At 45.1% G+C, this 17,916-nt stretch overlaps 1 protein-coding gene across 1 annotated transcript in view; it reads right to left on the reverse strand.

Moving 5' to 3' along the window:
- Positions 1 to 5,830: 5,830 nt before the first annotated feature.
- TTC3 (tetratricopeptide repeat domain 3) overlaps positions 5,831 to 17,916 on the reverse strand; it is a gene marked incomplete at its 5' end in the record, with an annotated part of 140,325 nt that continues 128,239 nt past the window's right edge. Inside the window, 6 exons of the mRNA XM_082840119.1 lie at positions 5,831 to 7,269; positions 8,457 to 8,549; positions 12,327 to 12,461; positions 12,640 to 12,766; positions 15,011 to 15,348; positions 17,742 to 17,843. Of these exons, the coding sequence (XP_082696245.1) occupies positions 7,195 to 7,269; positions 8,457 to 8,549; positions 12,327 to 12,461; positions 12,640 to 12,766; positions 15,011 to 15,348; positions 17,742 to 17,843 (870 nt within the window). The 3' untranslated portion in view covers positions 5,831 to 7,194. The remainder of the gene's footprint in view (positions 7,270 to 8,456; positions 8,550 to 12,326; positions 12,462 to 12,639; positions 12,767 to 15,010; positions 15,349 to 17,741; positions 17,844 to 17,916) is intronic.

Below are 17,916 nucleotides of genomic sequence, written 5' to 3' on the forward strand. Positions count from 1 at the left end.
CCCTTCCCCTCCCATACACACTGCTTTCTGGCTGCATTTTTCTCCAGATTACCAGAGACATACCAAATACCTACCTACCATCACAGTTGACGCCGGCCTCCCCTACTGGAACGTCAAGGGCCTGAGGCTGGGTCTCTCATCGCTTCTGCTCCCTGTCGCATCTCCAGCACCTAGAACGGTGCCTGCACGAGCTAGATAGAGATTTGATGCATGAATGAATGGACAGCCCATTGAAATGTCAGGGCCACGTGACTCACCCCCAGAGAGCACAGCAGGGATGAACGGAGGCTCCCCGGGAGAAGGGAAGGGGTGACAAGGCCCCTGTCCCCTAGGAGAGGTCCACAGTGGGGACAAGGAGACGCAGGCTCAGTCGTCTCATACGGGCCCAGGAAACACGTTTGATGGCCACGTCCCTCACAGGGAAGGGGTGTAGCAAGTGCTAGGCCTCAGCTGTCAAAGGTCTGGCCAAATTAGAGGCTGTGGTTGTTTTGAAACTGGAAGCAAAAGCAATGTGGCCTCCAATGAGGCCCCAGTAAAAGCCTGAGCCCTGCTGGCACTGGGACAGCAGAGCGCGTCAGGAAGCGTAATGTCGATCTGCTCAATTGCTTTCTTTTTTGGGAGGCTGTTGGCTCACCCAGCTAGGACGGGGTGGTACTTCAGGACACGAAGCTTGGAGCTGGCAGCAGGGAGATCTAAAGTAAGACCTTTCTATCACACCAAATAAATAATAGCTGAAATAGAGCACTCAAGGAATTAGGCAAAATGCCTTTATACATAACTTCTGAAAAGTGGCGAGAAAAAAGTTACAAAAACAGAATGGTATTTATTCACTCGAATCCCAAGGTATTTGCTGAAAACAACGACACCTCTGTTTGACACAAAAATACATGTTAGAAAGAGCAAGGCTTTCTCTTTGAAGTGTCCTGCCACAGAGGCCCGGGTACTAAATACTAACTGCTCTGTTGTGAAGGCTCTTGTGGCATGCCGAGGGCTGGCCCAATTTCAAGGGAGGGCAGATGAGTCAGCTGCCTCTGGCTTGGAGTTGTCCTCGTGGTTGTTTCTTGTTTGGCCCTCCTGAAGCACACCTGCTCTGGATTTACCTGCAAGCTCTCGAGGCAGGGCGTCGCCAGAGGCAAGAAGGGGGCCTTCCGTGGTTTTCAGCAGAGGAGGACCTGCAGCAGGGCCAGGTGAGATGGGGGAGCAAAGCTGCTGTGGGAGAGGCTGACTCGGCGATGGACTTTGGGCCTCTGGCTCTGGTCCAGCACGTCCTGGGCACTGCAGTGAGCAGCGTCTTCCCAGGATGACAGATCCAGGATGGGGCCACGGCGGGGGGAGGCAGGAAGCAGCCATGGCAGTGAGCGTGAAGACCCCCACCAAATGGAGCCGTGGGGGGGGACTCATTTAGCCTGAATCACCTCAGAAGGCTTACGCGTTAAAGTCCCCTAATCACCAGGTCAAGTGTGAAATGAGAAAGACACAAAGGGCAACTTCAGTGCCATCAGACAGGCTTTTTCTCGTACAGACAAGACTCCTGCTTTCACAAATTCTTTGCGGTGGGCGGGGGCCTTATATGTAGCATTTGCCAATTTCTGTGGTGTAAATACTCCCAACCATAGCCAATTTCAAGCTATGTGACACCTATGTAATTTCTAAGGTATCTATGTGACACCATTGAACAGAGTTGGGAAGAGATGCACAGAATCCCATTACGTAGTAATTCCACCTTACAGACACTATATACGTCAGTAACCAGCGAAAGCATGAATAATAAATTGTAGTAATTAGGAATTGCTTTTGTTTACTATATAATTTTTTTTTTTTTTTTTTTTTTTTGGCAGTACGCGGGCCTCTCACTGTTGCAGCCTCTCCCGTTGTGCAGCACAGGCTCTGGACGCGCAGGCTCAGCGGCCACGGGCATGTGGGATCTTCCCGGACTGGGGCACGAAGCCGCGTCCCCTGCATCGGCAGGCGGACTCTCAACCACTGCGCCACCAGGGAAATTTGTAAATTTACAAATTTACAAAATTGTAAATTTATGTAATTCAACTCTTAAGAGTAGTTTAACAGCCAGATCACAAAAGTCCTGAAAACCTAGCAATTGGCTCTTGTTACTGGGGCCAGTTAGAGCAGACTCCAGCACCCCAGACCTCACCCACGCCAAGGATGCCAGCACCGGATCTTGCAAAGGGGACGCTCCTCCACGCTAGCACCAGGCGACTGCAAGATGACTGGCACCACCTTCCCAGCAAGGTGTGGTCTGGCTTTTTTCCTCTCAACTCAGCAGCAATAACGAATCTGGCATCAGGCTCACTTCATCACCACCCTACGGAGCAACTTCCCGAAGGCCCGCTGGCGGGCTGAGGTCCCTGCTGGGAGGCTGCAGGAGCCGGCAACCCAAGGAGGGGGCACCTGTTCCACGGTGGGGCGTTCAGGTCACTCCGGGCCTCTGGTGGGAATGTAATCTAACAGCCGTGAGGGCCGTGCACACAGGCGCAGGACCAGCTTCCCATGAGCTTCGCCAGCGACCACACACTCACTATGCCTCTGGGGCCCAGGTGTATCAGCGTTGTCTCGTTTTTTACACTTGCTGTTCAGTTTTACTGAAAACCACAGAAAAGTGCACGCATTTTTAATGTACAGCTCCATGAATTTTCTGAACGACTCCGGTCAGCACTGCTCACCTGAAGACTGCAGACCATTTCCAATGCCCTTTCCCTGTTAGCAGCATCACCTCACAGGTAAGGATGCTGACCTCTCCGGCCAGTTTCCAGTTCTCAAAACTCGCGTAAAGGGAATTCTATTTTGTTTCACCACTCTGGCTCAGTACTGTTTGTGAGAACCATCTGTGTAGTTTTGTGTAGGAGTAGTTCCTTCATTTCACTGCCGAGTATTCCATCACGTGAATAGGCCATGACTTGTCCATTCTATGTTGAGGGACATCTGGATGGCTTCTAGTTTGAGGCCGTTATGAATGAAGCGAGTATTAAAATACTTGTACTACGGCATGCCTTTCTGCTGAGTGCATGCCTTGGGGTGGGACTCTGTCATAGGATACTACAGTATTAGCTGTCAGTCTTTTTTTTATGTTAGTCATCCTGGTGGGCATCTAGGTCACTGGTTTTAATTTGCATTTCTCTGATGATGGATACTGAACAAATCTGGCTATCACAATGCCTATTAACCATCTGGATATTTGTGAAGAGCCTATTCAAATCTCTAGCTCATTTCTAAATATATCACCTTTTTCTTAACATCATTTTCTTTTCTTCTTCTTAACATTTTTAAATATATTCCGAAGCCTTTGTTGGAAATATTAAAAATTTCCTCCACTTCACAGCTTGACTTGATAGAGTTCTTAATTGTAATGATACAAGTTATCAGATTTTTATCTTCATGGTTAGTGCTTTTCATGTCCTAATAAATCTTTGCCAAGGCCAAGAAGACTGTGTTTTCTGCAGAAGCCTTATTATTTTACTTTTCGTATTTAGGACCACTGGAATCCATTGGAATCCATCCATTTGGAATCGATGTTTATATATGGTTTGAGGTCAAGCTTCATTTTTTCCCATATGTATGCCCAAAATTAGTGTTAATACAGCTGAAAACGTTTTTCTGATTATTGATGGTTGTCTCATTAGGATTTTGTTGTTTACTAATGCTGTTTAATTTCTGGATTTTGGCTGAATATTTTATCTTTTTTTCTTTCACCTTTAAAGGGTAAATAGGAAGAGACAATATAAACTGGAGGTGATGGTAATAGCAGTTCTCCCCACAAACCGGGGAGCTGGGATTACACGCCTCCTCTACTGGGATGAGCCTGCCCAGGCCTCTCCCATGCTCCAGTACAAACCCCCAGCCGAGCCAGGCATAGAACTCTGGTCCTAAAACCAAACTGAACAGGAAAGCTACCTCAGAACTGCTCATCCAGGTGATTCGGAAAAGTCACAGGTGAATTTATCCTTTGCTACAGAATCATGATGTCATCAAAGTCAACAGGGAGATTTCAGGAACAAAGCTGTTATTTTTCAAAACGACTTCGAGGTGCTTTGCTCTCTTCTCGCTCTGTTCTCTACCTGACTACGTTCCACAGTCCAGGCTACACTGAGGAGATCTCCTAATCTAACAAAGCTTTTCTTACACCGGACCACCAAGCTCTCTCCCTGTGCAATTTCCAGGCCCTGACCTTAGTAACAATCACTGGCTCCCCTTTACCACAGGTTTATGTGCGAGGCACTATGCTAAGCACTTTACAGGAATTTTATTATTAATCTATACACCTTCCTTGATACTTTTTTAAAGCCCTTCTCAGCACCTGAAATTACATTCTAAATTTGTTTGCTGTCTGTAACGGGAAGACAAATTTCACAGTCCTTGTCTCTCCTCCTTCACTGCCGTATCAGGATGTCGAGCCCAGGGCCTAGCGCACAGTAGATACTCAGTACACATTTGTTTTCACTGTTGTCCAGGGTTCCCACCCTTCTCAGCAAAGCACTGAAGGTATATGGCTACTTGAAGGTGGACGTGTCCTCTAAGTAGATCATATCAGGGTGAAGAGGAGAAAAAGGGATTAGATACAACCGATGATCCATTCTTCTTACAATTATTTTTTAATAAAGTTTGATGATTAACGTTTATTAATCAAGTTTGATTAAAGTTAAAACACCTGAAATGTATTTCCTATTCCTTTCACGAAGGGTCATACTGGAGATGGTTTTGGTCCTCATTCAGACAAGCCTTCCCATCTACTTCACTGTCTTCCCTTTTTATCAGCCTCATCAGCAAGTACCTCATATGCTGATGAAAGAAATTGCCACCTTGCTATTATCTCTTTTACCTGTTTCCTTTAATCCATTTTTCCAGAGTGACATCTGATTGAAAAACTACCTAAAATAATTTCGTTGCTTCAGTTTTGTGGTGTGATCACTTTTCCCACCTGTTTCCACTCTACGGTCTTTGAAATTACCTTAAAAGTGTAATAACATTTTGCAATGCTGGGGTACCATTTCAATTTTATATTGGATTATGCATTATTTATAGCATAGATTAAACTTTTCAGCAGGGAAAATAATCCAAACTCTTAGGAACAGTCATTGTTTTAAGTTATACACTATTTTCAATTAAATGCTACCGGATTAAAGACACAGACTGATAATATTGGCTTTTTTCAATCATCTCTTAGCACTCAGCATACCAGAAGGTCCTCTAAAAGGGAAACCCTTCTCATGAATCCACAAGGACCAAAAGGTCCTTGAAATCTGGCCCAATCTAAAACATCCATAAGCATATTTGGTCCCTGCCAAATGCTTTTGGACAGGACCAAACATCAAGGACATTTTGGTGTGGACCAAACGTCTGCTAACCATCCACAAGTACCTCAAAAAAGTCAATACTGAGAAATGCAATTTGATTAACTCTAACATTTTCACGTGTATTCACATGAAAAACCTCTTATTCTATCCTAAACAGTAAACTCTACCATCTCTGTATAATCTTTCCATTCACAAATTTCAACAGCCAATCTTGTGAACTTGAGTTTAGCAACCTCTATTTAGGCACAGAGGATGTCTTTGATCCAGGCTCTAAAATGTCCTAAGACCTCTTGGTTAGACTCCTCAGACGTACCATGGCTCTTCTTTCCAAATGAAGTCACCTTTTAAAATGTCAGCGTAATATATGTCTTGAATTTTCAAGTAGAATACTTTAAATTATTTGACAAAGAACAGATAACACGACAGTAAACTGATGTTATTTTAGAATGCTTTTTATTTCGACACTTACAGGACATGTGTAAGGCATGTTCACAAGTATTTGTCTGAAGTTATGTACAAAACACGTTCTCTTTCTCTCCAGCTGCTCTTCTTTCCCTTTGTACCTGCTGCTACAAACTGGGCCCTGTGTATCTTCATATCTACAAGTCCTCAGTTATTCTGAACATGCAGACAATGTTTTAGGGATCTGCTTCGAAATATGGAGGAAGCTTCTATGCACTAAGTCACTAAGACATCAGAACTCACAGGGAACCAAGGCAGAGGGAAGTGACCAAATCAGCTCATGAACTTGCGACTGTGAGCTTCTAGGGGGTAACAAAGAACACACGGAAAAAACATTTTTTGACCCTTCCTGTTTGAGAGAAATGGAATGTGTCCAGAATTCATGTTTCTGTATTTACTACTACTGCCTATGAAGTCACTACAGAGAACTAATTTTTTAACAGTTTCTAATGCAGTTACAGTTTTGTTCTCAGGCCACAGTACAAGAGAGCATGCATTACTTTACACAAATGTCAAACACCGAACAATTGTAACAGGGACTCCTCGGGACTGTCTAATTACACAAGTGTCTCTTTTTGGTGGTAGGAAAAGGAAAGTGCCCACTGTGTGCTAGACGGAGACACCCAAACACTTGCTGTCTAACTCATAAAGAGGGACAACATCACGAATGAGAATAGAGAAGTATTCAGAGTGAGTTCCCAGTGTGGGGCTGGGGTAATGGATACGGAGCCTCAGTTTTAGGGGTTAAAAAAAGTCTTGGCTGATGTTAATAAGTTTATTGTGTGATTTTCAAAAATCATTATGTCTTTAAAATATGAAAAACAAGCACTTATAAATCTACTGGGGAGAAGTAAAGTAATGAAATGAAAAATCAAAATCACATGAAGAGGAGGGAGATCTGAGTGAATCTTTCGGTCTGAATCAGCCAATATTTTAACATCAGCTACAACGTAGTCAAATGTGGTTTGCTTAAGCCCGTTTTTTAAAATGCAGAATCTTTAAGGAAAAACGTAGGCATTTGTTTAGGAATACTGCTCTCAAAAAACTTTAACGTGGGGCACTTTAAAAGATCAAGGATGCTTATAATTTAAGTCCTGCTTTGAGGCACTCACCATGTTTTCCTTCCATCTCAGAGAGCACCTCTGCAAGCAGCCCCAGCAATATAAGGATGTGGTCACACATAACTTTATCAGACACCATTTGGCGATTATTAAGTGGCTAGTCAGAGTTGGGAAATTACTGTCAGCTGTATTAAAGATTTCCATTTATTAGCACTGTGAAGCACAGTGCAAAGAATCTTCACATGTTGCTTTTTATATCAAAGGTAGTATATTGTTATTCTTCCAACTCAACAAACAGTATATACTCTTTAGTGAATTGTAACTACCTAGAACAGTGGGTGGGCCTCTTCCAGAAGGGCAGGTTACTCTTCTGACAGGAGATCACGAGCCAGGCAGGCTGGGCAAGTGCTCTGCTCCTTAAGCCATTGCTTGAAGCACTGAAATGAGAAAAGACAATTAGCCAGTGCCTTTAGGAGCACATGGAACCTCAGCCCTCCTGTACCACTCGCCTCAGCAGACACGGCTAACTTCACTGTGACATTTGGTAGGGCCTGGAGCCACCCAACACCCAGGGACACCAGAGCCTGCTCAGGGTAGGAGTCTGGACCAAGCTCCAGGAACAAAGAAACCCACCTCAGAATGTGACCTTGAACACTCAGGGCCTGACCTTGAGGCATGGCCTTGCCCTCCCATCCCCCCACACCCTGCTCCAGTCTCGTGCTTCAGCCGCCCTGACTTCTAGAGGCTGGCCCTTGGACTCACCCTGTCTGCCTGGTCTTGTTCCTTGCCCATCCCACCAGCCTGCACGCCACACAGCCTCGCTGGAGCCTGTCTACCCAGCATGCTCCCGGCTGGCCTGCCGCCGCTATAGAGCCGAGTGTGTGTGTAAGTTCGAGAGCCCAGACAGGATGCCCCTACCCGGGAAGGAGGGAGAAGGTAGGCCGTGCGGGAGACTGCACGCTGTCTGGACTCTTTCTAGTGAGTGTACTGTGTGTACCCCTTTTCTCAGGGATTCCTACACTGACAGGGCAGAGACCTAATCTGCTCTAAACCAGCAGCAGGGGTGCAGGACAAATGCTCACAGCTCTAAACCAGCAGCAGGGGTGCAGGACAAATGCTCACAGCACCCCAAACACCAAAACAGTTACCACAAATCCTGGAAGGGCACAGGCCAGAATCTCCCAGGATCAGGCACAGTGGACCCAGTTAAGTTTAGTTTTTCTCCTCCAAAATGTTAAACTTACTTCACCTGCTGCAGTAAATTGACAAACTGCTGCACTGTGTATCTGTCTGGCCATGCATATAAGAAATGGGTGCGTATAAAAAACTGGCTTCTAAGGAACCAGTACTGCTCTGACTTTCAGCAACTGATGGGGCCAACTGCTCCTTTGCACTCATGACACAGAGGACAGTGTGCACAGTGCCCGCTGCAGGGCCCAGGAATCTGCTCCCCTTCCTGCAGCATCAATCTTTGGGAGGGAGACAATCATCACAGACATGAGGAGGTTTAGAAAGTGCTTTGAAAATGCAAGTACTGAAGCCCAGAAAACAAAGTTCCTTTTTATTTTCAAAATACTCCACAGTCAAAATGCATGACATGAGGATGGCCAAGGAGAATCCTTACCCCTTTGTGAAACTTGTGCCCACATTTCAGCACACGTACGTTTTTGGATTTGAATACTTCTAGGCATATTTCACAGGAATTTGCACCGGACACCTGTGGAAACAAATGCATCTCAATAGTAAAGAATAACTAAATTTCTCCTTACTACAGGAGCTCTTCTTACAAGTGGCCTTCCAGAACTTTCACAGCTAAGGTGGAAAATTATTCTCAATTATAGTTAAGGAGACTGAGGGAACAACTTATTTTCTAATAACATTTCTTAGGAAAAAATAAAGTTTTAATTTTCTCAGAGAAAAAATTGTTTTATGTGATTAATTCATTCCCAGCTAAAATACTACAAATACCTACTGACCCCAACCCATACCTAAATAAAGTATGGTACTAGCTGAATATTACAAAGTAATTGTCCATCTAATTATCTAACAGTTGGAGACAGTAATAAATTATGACATCTCTACACTATGGATTATCATGGGGCTGATTAAAATCATGACGGAATTCCATAATCCGTGACGTGGCAAGTTAGTCACAAAAACTCTCTGAATAAAAGTAGGCTACAGAAACAGTATGTATCATATGATTATATAATTCAATATTTTAAAAACAGAGAGAATGTGTATATACAGAGATGCCTAGAAAAGAGTCTGGAAAGATATAAAATGTTAACAGTGGTTACTGGCTACTTTTGGTTGAGAGATTTAACTTTTTTCTTTGCTATTTTTCTAAAGTTTCCATGAATGTGGATTACTTGTATAAATCAAAACAAAACGAACTGACGCCTCATTCAGCAAACATCCATGGTCAGGGACTGTGCAGGGCACACCGACACGGAGATGAATGGGAGGGCTTCCGGCCCTAGCCGCTCCCAGTCTGGTGAGCACAGACAGCGTGCTCTGTGTGAAAGCAGAGTGCCAGCCTAGAACACCAGGCGTGAAGCTCTCCCTATGGCTCACAGCACTCACCCCACATGCATCATTAACTTCGACCCTCACTCCCCACCTTAACTCTGAGCACCCTGAAGGCAGGAAATGGCCTTGCTTATCTGTGTTCTTAGCAGCTGGCAAGGAACCTGGCCCCAAACTGAGACTCCATAAACTGTCAAGAAAATGAATGAATGCAGCCCTGGCAGTGGGTTAAGGTCAGGGAGTACAGCTGGGGGCAGTGCCTGAAGGCTATGACACCCTGAACTGCTGCACGGGGTTTTCTGTCTTTCCCATGGCACTGTTGCCGCTGCAGCAATGGGTCAGATGTGCTCTCACTCCTCTGTGCGGGCCCCCAGGGAAGGGTCTGGGAGGAAATGTGGAGGTGTCAGCCCTGGGGAAAGGGCAGGTTAAGGTCTCTGCAAAGTTCAGAAAAACCCCCGGTTAACTTGACTATTTCCTAGTATGGAAAAGTGGGCACAATATATTTCTAATTGAAAAACACACACACACACACACACACACACACACACAAATATATGCACAGTTGACTAAATTCAGTATACACACAGATACAAAAGAGTTTAGAAAAATATATACTGATATGATAGTACTGGTTACCCTTAGAGGGTGGGTTCTGGGGTTCTTCATATGCTCTTTTTATTTGGATTTTCTATTATGAACCACAAAACTTTTATAATTTAAAAATACAAAGCAGGGACTTCCCTGGTGGCGCAGTGGTTAAGTATCTGCCTGCCAATGCAGGAGGCATGGGTTCGAGCCCTGGTCCAGGAAGATCCCACATGCCGTGGAGCAACTAAGCCTGTGCATCACAACTACTGAGCCTGTGCTCTAGAGCCCGCGAGCAACAACTACTGAGGCCCACACACTCTAGGGCCCGTGAGCCGCAACTACTGAGCCCACGTGCCACAACTACTGAAGCCCACACGTCTAGAGCCCATGCTCCGCAACAAGAGAAACCACCGCAATGAGAAGCCCGCGCACCACAAGAAAGAGTAGCCCCTGCTCGCCGCAACTTAGAGAAAGCCCGCGCACAGCAACGAAGACCCAACACAGCCAAAAGTAAAATTTTACATTAATTAAAAAAAAAAAACAAAGCAAATTACTTTTAATCTTTAAAAAACTACCTATGATTAGCAAATTAAGTCCCAGTTCCATACATATTATTCTTATAAGTCAGCTTTTACACCTTTATTACTATCAACATCAACCACGACGTAGAAAGCAATCTCTTCCCAAAAGGTGATTATGGTCTGTCTTGGGATGGCCAACAAGCACACAGATGCACGCGTGCACACACACACACGCACACAAAGGAGTTCACACACACACTCACACATCAGTGAGTATGTCAAGAAGTTGACCTGGTTGTTCGACCACAGAGCACATGACCAGCAGGAACACCCCTGAGAGAGGGAGGGGACTCCAGCCAGGCCCTGCAGGAATGCTCTGCATGATCATAAGTTTTCCCTTTGGGGTGAGACCCTCTGGCACCTCAGTGTATGTGATGCAGAAAGTCTCCAAAGGGTAGCGGAAAGTGAAAATGTATGGGAGGCATAAAAACGAGTTCACAAAAAAGATTCACTGCTTAGCTCAAGTCAGCAAACCAGCGCTCTTTGTGCAGTCTTGCACTGCTGACTGCGCTATGGGGCCTGCAACTCTTCTAATTTCAATTTCACCTGAACAGTGATACTGTAGCTGGACAAAAAAGGGAAATGTGGGGGCTTCCCTGGTGGCGCAGTGGTTAAGAATCCGCCTGCCAATGCAGGGTACACGGGTTCAAGCCCTGGTCTGGGAAGATCCCACATGCCGCGGAGCAACTAGGCCTGTGAGCCACAACTACTGAGCCTGCATGTCTGGAGCCTGTGCCCCGCAACAAGAAAGGCCGGGACAGTGAGAGGCCCGAGTACCGCGATGAAGAGTGGCCCCCGCTCGCCGCAACTGGAGACAGCCCTCGCACAGAAACGAAGACCCAACACAGTCAAAAATAAATAAATAAATAAATAAATCTATAAAAAAGGGAAATGTGCTCCGCACCAGAATTCAGTCTGAAGCCCACGGCTGTGAGCCGCCAGACGGCCATCTCTCTTCCAGCCACATGTTCAGCCGGTCCCTAACGCACAGTCCCCAGCACGAGCTGGTCAGTGTGCTGAGGACGCTGTGGTCAAATCGAAGGAAGGAACGCTGGCAAGACGCGCGAGCCACCTGTGCCTCGGATTCCTCATCCATAAAGACAGTTATAATGCCCTGTCGACTGACATCACAGATACAACAGTATTTTATAAAAAGTTCTGTGTCACTGTAACATTCTCATTGTCTGAAAGGACAACAAACAATCTAAATCAGTATATCAAATTAAAGGCAAGTTAATTTAATGGGCTCATTCCTGTGTGCCCCCCGCGCCCCTTGAGGGGAGAGAGGAGGGAAGCAACCAGCCTTTCCCGAGCACAGCACTTGACTCTGCCTATTCTGCTTCAGCACTTCATCCCCACGACGACCCGAACAAGCAGATATGATTCGAGCTCACAGTGCTATTAAGTGATGGAACCAAGTCTGTGTTATTCCAAAGCCCATGGTCACACGTAGAAGAAAATTATCCAAAACTCAATTCTTCCAACTATTCACACTTGATACAAAAAGTGAATTTACCTGACCATCCACAGGCCCAGTTCCCACAATGTGGTCACAGCTCTTCTTGTCACTACATGCAGGGGCCCCGAGCTACCCGTGGAAGTAGAGAGACAACCTCGCCATTCACTGGCTCTCCTAATGAAACACTCAAGTACATCTAAACTTGGTTTCCAATTTCAAGATCAAATAAATTCAATCTAGAAAAATGGGGCTAAATCATGGATTGATAGTTCTGTTTCCTTCTTGTTCTTCATCAGAAGAAGAGAACTGACTCTATGGTCATACATGCAACACTCACAGGGACGTCGTCTGTCTTCTGCCCCTGGCTTTCGGGTGATGATCCAACAAGCACGGAGGGCGGGCCCTGGGTGGCCCTGGTCACAGAAGCAGCAGAGCTGGGCTCAGACGGCCTCCTGTCCTTTCCTGGATTTGGCTGCAGCAAGATCATGGGGCAGGGAAGCAAGTTCAGTGACCCAAAAACTTGACCCTCTTCTATCTACTGAATTGCTCTCCATTTTGGAGTTGGAAGCATTTTCCCCCACAATTCTCTTATTTTATAAATAAATAAGAATAAAGTGGAATATTTTATTGAATCTAAATGAAAAACTGACCTTCTTCTTTTTCTCTTCATCTAGAATGTGTTCTGTCACTCTTTGGACAATTTCGTCAATACTCAATCCAGAGAGCGAGTTCTTGTTTTTGTTTCTCACTTTTTTAATAAAACCAGCAAGCTCGGTGCTGAAAGAGAAAGTGGGAATAATGTCAAGAGAAAGTTAAAGTTTTCTGCTGCAAAGAAATATTATGGGCCAATATTAACCCAACAGCAAAAAGAAACAAAATCAAATACACACAAGTAATTCATTTGTAAACAACAACAGTAACTGTATACAGAGAGCAGCAAAATCAATCTTTCAAAGCACTATGAAAATTCCAATATTATTTCTAAATATTTGTTTTAATAGACTTTCAAAGTAACAGTGTATCTGACAGGTGCATTTGAGATCTCCATCTCTACTTAGAAACCTGACTTCTTACAGCCTGGATATACTGTAGCTTTAAGCAAAATCAATGAATGATCAGACGCCACTGGATCTGACTTGAAATCAATAAAATCTCATTCTATCTAAGAACAAACTAGTTTTGTTGACTTCTTCCCTTTAAAAATCTAACCAACAGGGCTTCCCTGGTGGCGCAGTGGTTGAGAGTCTGCCTGCCGATGCAGGGGACACGGGTTCGTGCCCCGGTCCGGGAAGATCCCACATGCCGCGGAGCGGCTGGGCCCGTGAGCCATGGCCGCTGAGCCTGCGCGTCCAGAGCCTGTGCTCCGCAACGGGAGAGGCCACAACAGTGAGAGGCCCGCGTACTGGAAAAAAAAAAAAAATCTAACCAACAACAAAGTTTTCAAAGCCTGAATTTTTCATAGGTAGCAGTGGATGTGATTTATATCGTTAATCAATAGGAACTTGGTATCTGTAGCACTGATACCTCATATGCTTTAACATGCAGAAAATTAGGATGCATATCTATTTGGTGGTTTATATTCTGCCAGATTTAGTCAAGATTACAAACAATTTTATTTGTAATGTACTTTTGGTAATTACAACTTGACTAGTTTTACTAATTTGCATGGTAATTGCTATTGAGAGAACTTACAATGTTTATCAAACTTAGGCAGGGCTAAACATGCCCATGTGCAGACAAGATATACTTATTTCCAAATGGGCAGGGCTCCACTGACAAATGCAAAACATCAAATTTGGCCAATCATCATTAACTACTGTGTTTCAAAAGTATAATCTCAAAGACTGTGACTAATATCCTGTCAAAGACAGAAATAACAAGGGAGGTGCAGAGGGTCAATTCTGGATGTGGATTCCTCTCTTCTGAGCTGTATCCCAGAGACATTCCCTCCACTTCACCTTCTCTCCAGGCTGAGACCAGGAGTACCTCTGTCCCCTCGCACCAATCTGGAGTGAGGTCAGAGGGTGATGCAGAAGCACTGCTGAAGTGCCTGAATGACAACTCTGGCTGACTTAGTTAAAAGCAGCTCTCCCCATTTGCAGCAACATGGATGGACCTAGAAACTGTCATACTGAGTGAAGTAAGTCAGACAGAGAAAGACAAATATATGATATTGCTTATACGTGGAATCTAAAAAAATGGTACAAATGAACTTATTTACCAAACAGAAATAGTCACAGACATAAAAAACAAATCTATGGTTTCTAGGGCGGGGTGGGAGGGGATGAATAGGGAGACTGGGAGTGACACATACACACTACTATATACAAAATAGATAACTAATAAGGACCTACTGTATAGCACAGGGAACTCTACTCAATACTCTGTAATGACCTACATGGGAAAAGAATCTAAAAATGAGTGGATATACGTAAATGTACAACTGATTCACTTTGCTGTACACCTGAAACTAATACAACACTGTAAATCAACTATACTCCCCCCTGCCACCGCCCGCCAAAAAGGCAGCTCTCCTCACCCTCGTAAGGATCCCTTTGTAACATGCGCACACACCTGACTCACTAGCAGATTACAACTAGCCTTGTCAGCCTCACACTTCTAACGAATCGGAGGTGCTGTCCAATAAGGTGCAAGTTGCTGTTGCCTTCTTTGCTATATGTGGGATTTTTTTCCCTGAAATAATGTAAAACTAATGTTTTGCAGTTCATTTAGTGATTCCATAACTAGTGTTGGAGAGTTACTGAGTTCATCTAAATCTTAGCAAACTGCCAAGGGTTCTGATGAGTACTGATTAACCAGTGTTCAATGTTTTCAATCTATTGGTTTGAAACTGCTCACTTCTATGTTTACAAAAGGAAAAAGTGCAGCGCTTGTCTTTCTGAGTAAAACAATTATGCAGTTCTTTCCACTTCAGCCCCTAATTGGCTGTAATGTTATCTAATCAGGAAACCTCAGTTCAATAAAGCACTTAACAGAGTTGCAGACATTTTGGATTCGTACCTGCTGTAACAGGGGAACACCACTGACAGGTGCTCAATAATACTATTGAACGGTTTCTTTGGAGACTGGCTTGAGCGGGTGGCACGTCCTGGAGCACCAGGTAACTTCTGATCAGCCAACGGGCTCGGCTCTGACCGAGCTGCCTGGCCGGCGCTCTCACACTCTGGCAGCCGGCCGGCTTCTGGCTCACAGGAGGGCGACTCCACTGGGCCATCAGTAGCAGAGACCAGACTTGACTCCTCGGGAACTGCTGTTCGGTCTCCAGTCCTGTGACTTGTAGAAGTGGAGGGGCCTTGATCATCATGGTCTGAAGACTCAGGAAGTAACTTAGGATGAACCTACAAGGAACACACCACAGTGGCTGGATCACTAAGAGTGACATCCGTGAACAAAGACTAACAATTAAGCACAACTATAATGAAACCTGGCTGCTCAAGTGCACAGTATTTGAATTACAACAAATTAAATGTTTTGTTCTTAAAAATTGCTGGCCACCTTCTCTTTCTCAAAATGAGCTCTTCACGGCCCCCACACTGCTGGCTTCCGTCGCATCCGCTGGGCCCCTGGCTCAGCTCTCCCCGCAGCCCTGCCGCCGTGCACACCTGAAGTGCTGCTGCCCCTCATGTTGTCAGAGGTGCAGCCTCCACCCCACCCGTGCTACGCCCTCTTGTTCCTCGGTGACTGTGTGCTCACTGAGGATAATGCCCACTTTTTTTTTTTGGCCGCGCAGTGCAGCATGTAGTATATCAGTTCCCCGACCAGGGATCGAACCCACGCCCCCTGCAGTGGAAGTGCAGAGTCCTAACCACTGGACCGCCAGGGAAATCCATAATGCCCACTTTTAAAAAGATTCGAGTCTAGAATATCTTCCTGAGATCCAAATCTGCACACCCAAACTTCCTAATGGGCAGATCCACGTGGGTTACTGATTCCAAGGCCACTCAAGCCCTACGTCTTCAACGCCAGCCTCAGGGCGGTCTCCTCACCCTGCTCTTCCTCCGATGCCACTTCACTGACAGAAACCCAGAGTCATCCTCAAGACTGTTGGCCTTACAATCTCACAAGCAGCACCACTCTTTTTTTTTTTTTTGCAGTACGCGGGCCTCTCACTGTTGTGGCCTCTCCCGTTGCGGAGCACAGGCTCCGGACGCGCAGGCTCAGCGGCCATGGCTCACGGACCCAGCCGTTCCGCGGCATGTGGGATGCTCCCGGACCGGGGCACGAACCCGTGTCCCCTGCATCGGCAGGTGGACTCTCAACCACTGCGCCACCAGGGAAGCCCCAGCACCACTCTTTCATCTGACCTCCTGCACACCCCTCAAATCTGTTCTCTTCCCTGCAGCCCCGCTGCCTCTCTGACCTGGGACACGGCTGGGGGCAGTGAGCTGTAGCTGGTTGACTGGAAATCGCTCACTCAGCTCCCTCTCCCACCACATCTCCACACTGCAGTCAAGCTGATCGTCAAGTACAAAGTTGATGTCTTTCCCTAACTGGAAATTTATACTGGCTTCTTAGTGACCTGAGGAGAAGTCCACACTGCTGAACACACCTTACACCTTAATAAGGCTCCCTTTGTTCCGGCCTGTGGGCACGAGATTATAATCTTTCTCCCTATAGCCCCCTTTGTCATCGTGGACTCCTTTTACTGCTATGAAAGGAGTGTATTCTCTTTTTTTCTAGCCTCCAAATATGCTGCTTCTTCCACTGGGAACACTTTGACCCTGCAAACATCACACCACACACCCCTCCTCAAACACACACCCCCTTTTACTCCTTTTGCCTGGTTAATTCCTATTCCAGATCTCTGACTCACTGAGACTTCCAACAGCGGAGCTTCTGCCGAGGCCTAGGCCTCTGGGTTAGATTAGTTCCTCCTAATTTATGCTGCCATAGCATTCTATGTTCCTGTGAAAAATCTTGGCACACTTTGCTTATAATTATAGGCTTAAAGTCTCTCTTTCCCAAACCCATATGCACTTTGAGGGCACAGACCACATCTAATCTTGATCACCACTAAATACCCAATGAATGAACAGCAAAGAAATGACACACAAAGTAAATCGTTTTTAGGGGTACTTATTACTCAAGCTCCTGGCACACTGAGAGTTCTCAAGGAATCTTAAATTTTAAAATTACATAAGCTCGAGTTAAAAATTAATGGTAAAATATTCTGTTGATATCTAATGCTTTTCCCCCTTCCGTATCTGCTATAAGAACTTGGAAACGCTATAAATAAGTGATCTTTAATTCTAAATAAAACTCTTTCTTACTCAGTTCAATGGAGAGAAAAAACTTTTTCTATGGAGAGAAAAAAAACCGGTGCTCAATAGAAAATTTAATCAGTCCAAGGTGGCTAAGCTTTTTAACGTTTTACACCATTTTTTTTTTTCGCAGATGAATCCACGATAAGTATGAACGCTTAGTGTGCAAGGTATTGGGGAGAAAAGGACGCTCAAGATGAGGCTTCTGACTGCAGCTCCAGAGCCTACAATCTAAGACGCTGAATGCATTGACAGGAAGGGCCACAGGGTGAGGGGCAAATAAGGGCAGCCCTCACGGGGCTTAACCTAGTACTTAATGAAAACATTAAGGCAATTGTTAAGCCATCTCATGCCCACTCCCAAAACAATAACAACAAACTGCTTTTGGCCAGTTAAGAAAGAAATTGTGCTTCACTCCTTTTCTGTTCTCTTTCCTTCAAAAAAAAAAAAAAAAGATGTAATAGACTTACTGTGTCACAGGGAGGAAACGAAAGCTCAGAAATCTGCACTTTAGAAAGTTCACTGAGCCGAGAACCATTTTTAATTGCTTGAATTTGTTCTTCAAACTGAGACTGTAGGTAGAAGGAAAAATGTTAAGTTTTTCTAACAAATTCCAAGAGAAAACCACAGCTGTCAATTAATACT

This window comes from Leucopleurus acutus (genome assembly GCF_964270905.1).
Source record: "Leucopleurus acutus genome assembly, chromosome: 5".
NCBI lineage: Eukaryota > Metazoa > Chordata > Mammalia > Artiodactyla > Delphinidae > Leucopleurus > Leucopleurus acutus.